The sequence below is a fragment of the Heterodontus francisci genome, chromosome 16 (assembly GCF_036365525.1).
Source record: "Heterodontus francisci isolate sHetFra1 chromosome 16, sHetFra1.hap1, whole genome shotgun sequence".
NCBI lineage: Eukaryota > Metazoa > Chordata > Chondrichthyes > Heterodontiformes > Heterodontidae > Heterodontus > Heterodontus francisci.
This window is the reverse complement of record NC_090386.1, coordinates 45,816,159-45,829,245: the sequence shown is the minus strand read 5'-3', so window position 1 is coordinate 45,829,245 and position 13,087 is coordinate 45,816,159. Positions and strand designations below refer to the sequence as shown.

The following is a 13,087-nucleotide window of genomic DNA, read 5'->3' as shown; positions in this document are numbered from 1 at the left end:
AGGTTATGATCGCAGAAAACAAAAGTAAGGCATGACAGTATTGGAAAAAGTTAATAATTATTGATAGGAAAACAGCCATCATTGAAGAGGGAAGGCTCAAGTTGCAATGAGATATGGACACTGGACATTTTCTGAGATACTTTGCAAACATCATTGTGTTCCTGCCAAAGGCCTCCAAAAAGCATCTTTTGTATCCATCTGAAACCAAACTAAACATTGAAGCAAGTGGATCAAATTTTTAATTAAATAAAAATGTATTAATATATGTTTTCTATTTTCACAATATGTACATCACCCATGCCACCTTCGTGCTCAAAACTGTTTCATTTTTCTTCTTCTGCCACTACGTCAAGATGCTGCTCCGACATTAGCAGCTAAGGTGGAGGCAGTCTGCTCAGCATGCTGCCCCGTTGCTGTGGATGACTGTGGCTGGCGTCCTCTGGAGAAACGGGGCTTTGGCTCAATCTTACTGGGGGTGTGCAGCAATGGTGCTCGAGTATCCCCCATGTGTTTGCCTACTGGTGGTAAGGGGGTTAATGTCAGAGGGAGGACAAGATGCCACTTACCCTGGAGGTGTCCTGAGAGGAAGGCCCTGGGGCAGCTGGCGTGCGCTCCTCCTTCATCGATGTGCACGATGGCACCTGCCTGTCTCCCTGAGGGAAAGGGTCACCGGGAGGGAGGTCCAGGTTCCTTGTTCCCCTCTCACATAGACTCTGCTGCATGGATCCCATGGCAACAGCAATGGAATGCAGGTCAGATCGCCTATAGCTCGAGCGCTCAACCAGACCCGCCACAGAACTCGCCAAATTCTCGACTGAGGAAACCATACACTCAAATGCTTGCAACATGGAAGATGTCATGTATTGCATGGACTCTTCCACGGCACGCGCAAAGCCATGCATGACCTTGAGCATCTCCAACATATTTTCTATATGGCTTTGCTGCACATCCAGCAGACTTCTCGTAGCTATAAACAGAGGATCGTCATGAGTGTGGGGCTGACCAAGGACCTGGTCCCCAGCAGTCATCCTATTGTCAGGGATCCCAGCTAGCACATTCTCCCTCAGCTGCTGGGACATGTCTGTGCCATGACCACCATCTTGTGACCCAGATTCTAATCTTATACCCGCCCCCACGGTCCATGTGGATGTATCTATGCTGGCGGAGGTCGAAGAAGAGGCAGGTGACAGTGCACTTTCTGGGGCATTGGCTTCTTCTTCCTCCCCAGAGGAGTCGTCTTGGGCCACGTGGCGTTCCATGACCTGAGTGTAGGTATCTGGAGTGGAGACAGAAACAGAGACACTTTAAACAGGTGCTTCACATGAGTTCATACAATTTCTTTTTAGTTTCCACAAATGGCTGCAAGACGGGAGATGACACTTCATCCTTGCACCTTGTGGCTGCTGCCTCGCCATCTCCGCTTGCCCTGCCTCCCTCCTGTCTTGCGATCTCCTCAAGCCTCCTCCCCAGCTGTGGTTAACAGCCTTTTGTCAGGGAAACCGCCTCCCAATTTAGCATGCTCACGCTGGTTGTGGCTTTGTTTATCCTGCAGCAGACAGTGCAGATTTAATGACCTGGCAAATGATGCATCACAACCATTGCATACATGCATTAACATCACTCATTCTGCAGTGGCTTTCGCACGACACATCCAAGCGCATAAACAATGTCAATCTTCATCTTGGCACAAAATCATTTAGTGAATGGCACCAAGGCTACTCATGCATTCCACTGCATTCCTTGTGTACCCTCTGCCTTAAAGACATGGAGCAAGGAAGGAAAACAATGGAGATGCTTTGCCAAGACCACTACCCTCGCAGATCTGAGCAAGTCATTGAGGCACTTGCACATTGTTCCCATGTTCTACAAGTGATCCTATGTTTCAAAACCTCTGCTATTTCCATCCAGGCTGCCTTGGTGAAGCGAGAGAGTCTTCGCATCTTTCTTCAGGGAAGGGGACTTCTGCCTTTCCTTGACAGCCTGGAGGAGAACCTGCAATAAGGCGTCACTGAACTGTGGGGCGGGCGCTGCCTGCTGGCTGACGTGATTCACTTTGGCTGCAGGTAAATTAACTGATGTGAAGTTGGTGATGATTTTCACAAAATAAGGAAAGCAAAAACATTTTGATTTAAGTAACCGCTTCAATTTAAATTATTCTGAAGATACTAACATGAAAAGAAGGCTGCTGATCCTTGAGGCTGCCAGCACAGAATGCTTTATCTGCGACAATTAGGGTGCTTGGGGCAGTGGCGGTGGGGTCAACCAATGAAAAACCACCCCCGACGCATGATCCCATGTGTCCCCCGTGCCCGTCGGGGGACGTATGCGCATCTACATACAAAATTGCGTCCAAAATGGGAATCGCAACAGCAGTGGAAGTTATGACAACTTCCGGTCCCGCCGTCGGGAGTGCCACAGCAATCATAAAATTCCACCCTACATTTCAGACAATTTAACCTTCTTTGTTTTCAGTCAGATTCTGCTCTTCAATGAAGACCAACCATTTCATATTATCTGCTAATGAAAACATAAAATTGACTATTTGCAAAATAATCAATGCATGGTAGTACAGAGTTCAATTTTGCAAGTGTTTTATTTTCTGAGTATATTTCATATGATTGCATGTTTCTTCAACATAGTTGGGTACGTCACTAATGGTGAAATCAGGCAGGCTTCTTGCGGGCTGGTGGGGGGGCCCTCCTGATCGGACACTCTGTGCCTCACAGAGGGTCGCCCCCGAAGCACCAACCGCTCTCAATGCACAACGCTCCCCCGCCCCCCTAACTCACCCCTCTAACCTCGCCGCGGTCTGACCAACCATCCCCGCAAGGCCCTAAAAACTTACCTTTTTTTGGGGCCGTCTTTCATCTTCTTCCGATGGCTGTGTGTTAGTCCCAGCAGTGGCCACTGCTCCCAGTGGCGCCGCTGAGATGAAGAGCTGCCAGCCCACTGATTGGCCGGCAGCTCAATTAGGTGGTGGAAGTCCTGCCCAAGACCAATTAAAGGTCTATGGAGCATAAAATTCCAGTCTGGCTCCACAGGCTCGGCGGGGGCTGGCTTGCCACAGACTTTTCGGTCAGTGGACAGGGCCTCTCGTCCAACAAAAAATTCTGGCCTTTATTTCAGATTTGCACCAGTATTTTGCTTCTGTGAAAAATGAACTCAGATTAAAATGTAACAAATGATTTCTGTCAGCGTAAGCAGACTTTTTCCGTTTGCTTGAAGTTAAATTTCTGTATTTGCTATTGATTTGGAATTGGAAATGCCCCTGCGCTTTTTGTTTAGTAAACCTAAAGCTACGGTCTATGTAGATTCTAACAGATGAGGACATCTTGTGGCAACAAAGAGGAAAATAGCTATAAATGCAGATTGACGAATGGGTCTAATATTAAGCATATCAAGGCGTATTATTCCTAGCTGAAAGTTAGCATATTTTAAACATAACTCGAATAAACATAGAAAAAATGAGAGGTTTCAGAATAATAAGCATGAAGCATAGGAGAATGGATAAAGGAGGGGACTGGTCAGAAGCCACAGATTAAATTTACTGACCATTTGTACCCACTGGGTTGAAAGTCGACCCAATAAATATTTTCATAAGTAACAGGCTCGGGGCCTTCACTTACCTTCAGGAGCAGAGAGCAATCAAACCTCTTCAGGAGTTGGCGTGCGTTGACTGAGTTCGAAAAAAAAAACATTTGAACAGTGACATCACAGAAAAGCTGCAAGGTGATTGGTTGGTGAGTAACTGCTGTTAGGGAGTATCAGTAAATAGTTATATTAGTAACTAAAGTAAAGAGAAAGGTAAGGTCTACAGTTTTTTTTATATAGTAAGTAGTGTTTTTTAGGGAATCAAGGTCCCTAGTGTAAATAATCTCTAATATTTGAGTAATTTAAGGGATAAATTAAGGGTAAGCCGTGGCAGGGCAGTTCGGTAGTGTGGAGAGCTCCTCCCGTGCAATGTGGGAAGTCAGGGATACTTCCAGTGTCCAGGGGGGACACGTGTGCAGGAAGTGACTCCAGCTGCAGCTACTCGAAATTTGTGTTTCGGATCTGGAGCGGCGCTGGGGAAACTGTGGAGCATCCGCAAGGCTGAGATCATCATGGATAGCATGTACAGGGAGGTGGTCACGCCGCAGGTAAAGGCTGCTCAGGCAGAAACGGAATGGGTGACCACCAGGCAGAGTAGAAGAACTAGGCAGGTAGTGCAGGAGTCCCCTGCGTCCATCTCCCTTTCTAACAGATTTTCCACTTTGAATACTGTTAGGGGAGAGAGCTTCTCAGGGAATGCAGCAAGAGCCAAGTCTGTGACAGCATGGGTGGCTCAGTTGCACAGGAGGGAAGGAAATAAAGAGTGGAAGAGCTATAGTGATAGGGGATTCTATCATAAAGGGTACAGATAGGCATTTCTGTGGCAGCAAATGTGACTCCAAGATGGTATGTTGCCTCCATGTTTCTAGGGTCAAGGAAGTCATGGAGCCACTGCAGGATATTCTGAAGGGGGAAGGTGAACATTCAGAGGTCGTGGTTCATATTGGTACCAACGATATAGATAGAAAGAGGGATGAGGTCCTGCAACAAGAATCTTGAGAGCTTAGTAGCAGATTAAAAAGCAGAACCTCAAAAGTTGTAATCTCTGGATTACTCTCGGTGCCACGTGCTAGTGAGTATAGGAATAGGAGGATAGAGCAGATGAATGTGCAGCTGGAGATGGTACAGGAGGGAGGGCTTTAGTTTCCTGGATCACTGGATCTGTTTCTGGTGAATGTGAGACCTGTACAAGTCGGACAGGTTGCACCAGAACCGAAACAGGACCAACATCCTTGCAGGGAGGTTTGCTAGTGCTGTTGAAGGGGATTTAAACTAATTTGGCAGGGGGATGGGATACAGAGTGGAGGTACAGTAGGGGATGATGCACAGCCAAATATGGAAGAGAAACTAAGTCAGTCTGGAAGGCAGAGCAAATATAGACCTGTTAAGGTACAAGTGAATAATGCAAGGCTGGACTGCATCTATTTTGACACAAGGAGTCTTACAAGTAAGGCAGATGAATTGAGGGCGTTAATTAACACATGTGTCTGGCAGCTCAATATTCCAGGGTATAGAATCTTCAGGTGTGACAGGAGTGGAGGGTGGTGTAAAAGAGGTGGCATTGTACTATTGATCAAGGAGTCCATTACTGCAGTAAGGAGGGATGATATCTTAGGTTACTCAAATGAAGCCATATGGGTAAAACTTAAACAGAAAGGGGACAATCACTTTGCTGGGCGTGTACTACAGGCCTCCAAACAGTCAGGGAGAGATAGAGGAGCAGTTATGTTGGCAAATCTGAGAGGTGTAAAAATAATAGGGTAATAATAGTAGGGGATTTCAACTTCCCGAATATTAACTTTAAGGCTTAAAGGGGTCAGAATTCTTAAAGTGCATATAAGAGAGCTTTTTGAGCCAGCCGTAGAAAGTCCTACAAGAGAAGGGGCGGTACTGGACCTAATCTTAGGGAATGAAGCCAGACAAGTGGTAGAAGTGTCAGTGGGGGAGCATTTCGAGGATAGTGACCATAACTCTAAGAGCTAAGGTAGCAATGGAAAAAGACAAAGATGGACCAGAAATAATAAAAATGGGGGAAGACCAATTTTCAATATGATAAAACAGGTTCTGGCCAAAGTGGACCAGGAGCAGCTACTTGTAGGAAAGTCTACATCAGACCAGTGGGAGTCAATCAAAAAGGAAATAGTGAGAGTTCAGGGCCAACATGTTCCCATAAAGGTGAAGGGTAGGACCAACAAGTCCAGGGAACCCTGGATGTCAAGGGATATAGAGGATTGGATAAGGAAATAAAAGGAAGCTTATGGAAGATTCAGAGGGCTGAAAGCAGCAGAGGCCCTAGAGGAGTATAGAAAGTGTAGGGGGGTACTTAAAGTAATTACGAGAGTGAAGAGAGGGCATGAGAAAATACTGGCGGGCAAGATAAAGGAAAATCCCAAGGCGTTTTATAAGTATATTAAGGACAAAATGATAACCAGGGAAAGAGTAGGGCCCATTAAGGGCCAAAGTGACAATCTGTGTGCGGAGCCGAAGAATGTAGGTGAAGTTTTAAATGATTACTTTTCATGTGTGTTCACTATGGAGAAGGGTGATGTAGGTGTAGAGATCAGGGAGGGGGATTGTGATATACTTGAACAAATTAGCATTGAAAGGGAGGAGGTATTAGTGGTTTTAGCGGGCTTGAAAGTGGATAAACCCCCAGGCCCAGATGCGATGTATCCCAGGCTGCTATGTGAGGCAAGTGAGGAGATTGCAGGGACTCTGACACAAATTTTCAAATCCTCCCTGGCCATATGAGAAGTGCCAGAGGACTGGAGGACAGTGAATGTGGTACCATTATTCAAGAAAGGCAGTAGGGATAAACGAGGTAATTACAGGCCAGTTAGCCTAACATCAGTGGTAGGCAAACTATTGGAAAAAACTCCGACGGATAGGATTAATCCCCACTTGGAGAGGCAGGGATTAATCAAGGATAGTCAGCATGGCTTTGTCAGGGGGAGATCATAGCTAACAAATTTGATTGAATTTTTCAAGGAGGTGACTAGATGTGTAGATGAGGGTAAAGCTGTTGATGTAGTCTACATGGGCTTCAGTAAGGCTTTTGAGAAGGTCCTGAATGGGAGATTGGTCAAGAAGGTTAGAGCCCATGGGATCCAGGGCAATTTGGCAAATTGGATCCAAAATTGGCTTCATGGCACAAGATAGAGGGTGATGGTTGAGGGCTGTTTTTGCGAGTGGAAGCCTGTGACCAGTGGTGTACCGCAGGGATCAGTGCTGGGACCCTTGCTGTTTGTAGTGTACATTAATGATTTAGACTTGAATATAGGAGATATGATCAGTAAGTTCGCAGATGACACGAAAATTGGTGGTGTCGTAAATAGTGAGGATATAGATGGGCTGGTAAGATGGGCGGAGCAGTGGCAAATGGAATTTAATCCTGAGAAGTGTGAGGTGTTGCATTTTCGAAGGACTAACAAGGCAAGAGAATATACAGTGGATGGTAGGACCTTGGTGTACTTGTTCATAGATCACTGAAGGCAGCAGCATAGGTAGATAAGGTGGTTAGGAAGGCATATGGGATACTTGCCTTTATTAGCCGAAGCATAGAATATAAGAGCAGGGAGGTTATGATGGAGCTGTATAAAACGCTAGTTAGGCCATAGCTGGAGTATTGTTTACAGTTCTGTTCACCGCACTATAGGAAGGATGTGATTGCACTGAAGAGGGTGCAGAGGAGATTCACCAGGATGTTGCCTGGGCTGGAGCATTTCAGCTATGAATAGAGACTGGATAGGCTAGGGTTGTTTTCCTTAGAGCAGAGAAGGCTGAGAGGGGACCTGATTGAGGTATACAAAATTATAAGGGGCAGAGATAGGGTAGATAGGAAGACATTTTTTCCCTTAACGAGAGGTCAATAACCAAGGGGCATAGATTTAAGGTAAGGGGGCAGGAGGTTTAGAGGGGATTTGAGGTAAACTTTTTTCACTCAGAGGATGTTTGGAATCTGGAACACACTGCCTGAAGGGGTGATGGAGGCAAGAACCCACACAACATTTAAGAAGTATTTAGATGAGCACTTGAAACATCATAGCATACAAGGTTACGGGCCAAGTGCCGGAAAATGGGATTAGAATAGATCGGCTTGATGGCCGGCACAGACACGGTGCTGAAGGGCCTGTTTCTGTGCTGTATGACTCTGTGACACATCTAATAACAGAATAAAGCAAGTTAGATCATGGGCATTTGCTTTGTTTCTCACGGCCCTCCAAAGATATTTCCCATTAATGAAAATCAAAACAAAGCCCAATTTTAACTCTCTAAGTGAATGGATTTTGAGTGAGTTAAAAACTTGCCCAATATCTCTCATAAATCAGATCAGAAGGTGATAGATAGCATGAGAAACTTTAAATTAGGTTTACTTTGAAGCTGCCATTTGACTTATTTTGCAAAACTGAATTTATTTTTAATGAATTAGTCCATTGCTGTCGAATTTGGAAAAGATGAGGCAATTTTTTTTTAAATCAATGCTGCTGAAATCCAGACCACTCAACAAAAAAGAGAAAGTATTCCTGGTGAGCTTGTTAAGCTAATAATTGTACTTAATGGTGTGTTGCTTAACCAAGATGAAACGATTCATCATGCCACATATAGAAGCAATGTTTTCAGAGACACCTTGAGGCAATGGCTTGCTACAAAGTCAGAGAACAATAAAATTAAACCAGCCTCTGTTCTCTTTAACTGATCGTTGGGGCATACAAAACTGTCCTACAATACCTCTGTCTTTGTATTTCTGACAATTTTCTTTTTTTTTGTAATTTGCTAAGAACAAGTATATTTTACAAAATAAATATAATCTTGATGTCTATTCATTAAGTAAAGGACAAGCTAAAATATCCCATGTATTCTTCAGAATGGCTGTGCTGTAAGTGGTGCACAAACAATACTCTGAGATGTTCCATAAACATTGTCAATTGTTATAACTTCATTTGAGTCAGTGCATCTCTTAAACACTATGTCTGAAGTGCACTATTACATGTGTCAGCATATGACTTATGAACTGCCTTCTCTGAGATGCCCCCAAGTGTTAATTGTGACAGTGTCCTAACTGTCTACTAATATATTGCTTTTCCATCATCTTTGATCAGTCTGTCACCTGTAGGTTCTTCTTCAAGAGTAATAACATTGACCCAGGTCTCTCACTGAATTTCCTCCTGTAGCATATCCAGCTTCTTTGGTTAATATCAATATAAATACAAATATTATAGTTTCTTCAAAGTTTGTATCTTACCCCAAGGATGGATAAAATAATGCTGACAGCACTCCAAGTTGTATTTAACAGCTGGTTTCCATTTAAAAGACTTATGACTTTTTCTTTAACTTTCTATTTCTTCCATTTTTACCAGGTGTTGTGAAGCACTTGTCAATTGAGGCCGAGAGGGAAGGTGAACAAGCTGCTCTAGGTCTTCACCACTTACCACTGTTGAGCTGGCTTCTAGGGTATGAGTAAAGCCAGCCCAGAGACAAGTCTCCCTTTAATTTTGTACCCTCTCTGTGTGCTTGCACATGTCCTCTGCTCAGTGTCTACATCTGAGATTTTCAATTCAGTGGCGTGGTGGAACAGGGCCTTATCATTGGATCATAAAATAAATTGATATTGAGGTAACACTGACTGCCCTGACATCAAGGCAGCATTTAACTGAGTCTGGCATCAAGGAGCCCTAGCAAAACTAGAGTCAATGGGAATCCAGGGGAAAACACTCTGCTGGTTGGTCATACCTAGCACAAAGGAAGATGGTTATGTTTGTTGGAGGTCAATCATCTCAGTCCCAGGACATCACTGCAGGAGTTCCTCAGGGTAGTGTCTTAGGCCAAACCATCTTCAGCTGCTTCATCAATGACCTTCCTTCAATCACAAGGTCAGAAGTATGGATATTTGCTGATTGCACAATGTTCAGTACCATTCATGACTCCTCAGATACTGAAGCAGCCCACGCCCAGATGCAGCAAAACCTGGACAATATCTAGGCTTGGGCTGATAAGTGGCAAGTTACATTCATGCCACACAAGTGTCAGGCAATGACCATCTCAAACAAGAGAGAATCTAAGCATCTCCCCTTGATGTTCAATGGCATTACCATCACCCACTATCAACCTCCTGGGGGTTACCGTTGATCAGAAACTGAACTGGACCAGCCACATAAATACTGTGGCTACAAGAGCAGGTCAGAGGCTGGGAATTCTGTGTTGAGTTATGCACCTCCTGTGTTCCCAATGCCTGTCCACCATCTACAAGGCACAAGTCAGGAGTGTGATGGAATACACTTCACTTGCCTGGATATGTGCAGCTCCAATAACACTCAAAAAGCTCGACACCATCCAGGACTGCTTGATTGGCACCCCATTTGTAGTGTTTGATCTGGGTTTGATTGTATTAGTCTGTCCACTTATCTGTGTTCACTGTATTTGAATGTTTAAGCCTATGGGTGGAGCCTAAGGGTTAAAAATGAAACTAAAAGACACAGCTTGTATCTTCTACAGAAAACACACTGACTGCTATGAGGAGACATGTACTGAAATTGGATATGAACTGTTATAGTTTAAAGTACTGTAAATAAACCAGTTGACTATTTAATACAAGTATGATATCGGCATTGCTCAGGGATAAATCAGATATACATAGCAGATCCAGCAACCCAGCATAAACATAACGCCATCCATCGTCACCACCGATGCACGGTGGCAGCAGTGTGTACCTTCTACAAGATGCACTGCAGCAACTAATAACGGCTCCTTTGACAGCACCTTCCTGACCCGCAACGTCTACCACCTAGAAGGAGAAGGGCAACAGATGCATGGGAACACTAACACCTGCAACTTCCCTTGCAAGTCGCACACCATCCTGACTTGGAACTATATCAGCATTCCTTCACTGTCACTGGGTCAAAATCCTGGAACTTCCTTCCTATCAGCACTGTGTGTACACCTACACCCCATGGCCTGCAGTGGTTCAAGAAGGCAGCTCACAATACCTTCTCAAGGGCAATTAGGGATGGCAAGACATGCTGGCCTAGCCAGCAATGCCCACATCCCATGAACGAGTGAAAAACTTCAATGCACTGTACTAACATCTTGTATCCTGCTCTTTCAACTGTCGCACTTCTACTATAAACAGTCAGTTTTCAAGCTTCCCTCAGTGGTTGAGACTATCTAGTGAGTAACTAAGCCCTACAGAGCAGGGAGGTCCCAGTTTTGATTTCCAATCAGTGCTAAGTTAGCTGATCTCTGCTAGGTCAACATTATGGGTGCTTCAGTTTGGCTAAGCATCCCTTTGGTAAAGCAAGGGAAATTAACTAATACTCTCTCTTTTTGATTGTCAGCCTGTTGAAAATGTGTAGGTATGTGCATCAGAGAGCTGAAATGTCCCCCCTTCACTTGAATAGTGTGCAGGACATAAGCAATGATCACTTTTATTGATGTGTTTGAGAGCTTCCATTGTCTGAGGGGCCAGAACCCAGTACAAGAAAGCTGTTTGTGGCATGAATAGTGTCACAGAACTGTATTTTTTCTCCTCTGCTTGAAACAGTGTGATTTTAAGACAGAGAGTTTTAGATTTCTGAGAACAGTGTGCCACAGCTGCACTTGTTACCTAGGCAACAGGAGGAGAATGAGGAGGTCACGTGGTATAATGTTTCAATTTAACTGTGCGGACAAAACAGCTAAAACCAGTTTAGAAAGACACTCGTGAAGTATGCTTAATGAAGGAAAGAGCTGTCTTTCTCTCCGCAGAAATTCTGTTTTCCGGTTGGGTCGGAAAATTTTAATGATATGCTGCAACCTGTGGAGTGATGGGACTGAATTGACAGTGCATTGCTCCCACCTCAATCGTAACAGTAGGTTGCTGATTTGCTGTCACCCCAATGTTTTTAAGGAGAGGTGGAGGGGGTGAAGAAGATAGGTTGGTCAGGGGAAGTGTTTTTGCTAGCTGGTACCAGCCAACAAAGTCTCATTCACTACAGTCTCATTGAGCAATTCTCAGGTACAATCTGTTCCATCTCTGTGGTTGATTTAGCTTTCGGCCTGGTCATCACTCCTAAGTTACTAATGCTTTCTGTTCTTATCCTTACCAACAAGTGTCTTTTGTACTTTTAAAAAAATGTTTTCTGAAGTATTCCACCTAGAGGTATGATAGACTAAACTGTTGAGCACTTTATACATTTCTTATCTTCAATAACTGAAAATTGATTGAATGAGCAGTGGAAGTGTTGGGTTCTGCTTTGGTAGGAACATGATTAGAATGTAAAGTTTGACCGCGTATTTTGCCAATGGCCACCACAATTTTCCTTTGCATTTCTGTCCAAAGATTGGATGATGCTTTGTAGGTTAATAAATGTATTATGATACAAAATGGATTGACGTTAAAAAAGATTCTATGGAACGATTCATATTTGGAAGTTGTAAAGCTAATTTGATATAAGGGGAATGCATTGATTATCCAGTTTAATTCAAATTCTGATTCATTTTTATGCTTTTTTGCTCTTGTCTCTATTTTAATTTTGAAAAGTCTTTTCATTCCCCCTTTGTTCTTATTTATTCAGATGACTCGTATCCATTGAGGATTCCTCGTGCAGAAACCATCCCCAGTTATAGCTCACAGCACTGACAAAAACTTCCAGAAGCTGGAACATTTTCTAGTGGCTGTTCTTCAGACTGTGGCACTGAACCTGCTCAATGAAACAAGCAAGAGGAATGCTGAGCAACATGGATCAGGGATGAATGATATTTGCAATCTCTTTTATAAATTCGCACTTCCTCTTCAAGAGTTGGAGTAACTCGAAGGGGAAGGAGGATTGAATTAAATACATACTGATGGAAAGGTTTGCTTTTTCTAACACAGATTTGAACTTGTGTTCCAAAACCTACAGCATCATTTCCAACCATAATAATCAAGTATTTTTGTTGAGCACTAAGTTTTAAGACTGTGCTGATTGGTCAGCGGCATCACAAAATTAACTGCACTTTTTATTAACAATCAATTCATCACCTGCCATTAAACCATGGCACTGTACAGACTTGCGGTTCGTTATTTACGTGCTGCTTACAGAGGATTGCAGATACGTTTTATTCACTAACAAACAGATTCATTTTTAGGCTTTAAGGTTCAATATATAATTTTGTTGTGCTTTTCCAGGTTTGTCTGTGGTGCACAAACAACTCTGCATTACAACCATGTTACTTTGGCATCTGTTACCATTTCTTTTGGAACACAAGACAATAATCAATCCAGCAATGGAAACGCATTTGGAGGAACAATTCATGAGGTTCAAGGTTTTGCAAAGTGAATGGAAAGTACAAGTAAATTGTAGTAAGAAATGTGTGACAGCTTTTTATGCATTAGACCATAATCTTAGGTGATTACAAGAAAATTGTTCTGGATTTGGACTATACCTACCATTTAATATCTTTGCTTTCAGTCTATAGTTGGCCAATTGACGTGGGTATTTGTTAAGACAAGATGGAGCATGCTGAATGTGACCTGAATAAT

At 43.5% G+C, this 13,087-nt stretch overlaps 1 protein-coding gene across 1 annotated transcript in view; it reads left to right on the top strand.

Moving 5' to 3' along the window:
• Window positions 1-12,205, top strand: part of LOC137378458 (docking protein 5-like) — a 521,247-nt gene extending 509,042 nt beyond the window's left edge. Inside the window, exon 8 of the mRNA XM_068048788.1 lies at window positions 12,141-12,205. Coding sequence (XP_067904889.1) covers window positions 12,141-12,205 — 65 coding nt within the window. The remainder of the gene's footprint in view (window positions 1-12,140) is intronic.
• Window positions 12,206-13,087: the final 882 nt, after the last annotated feature.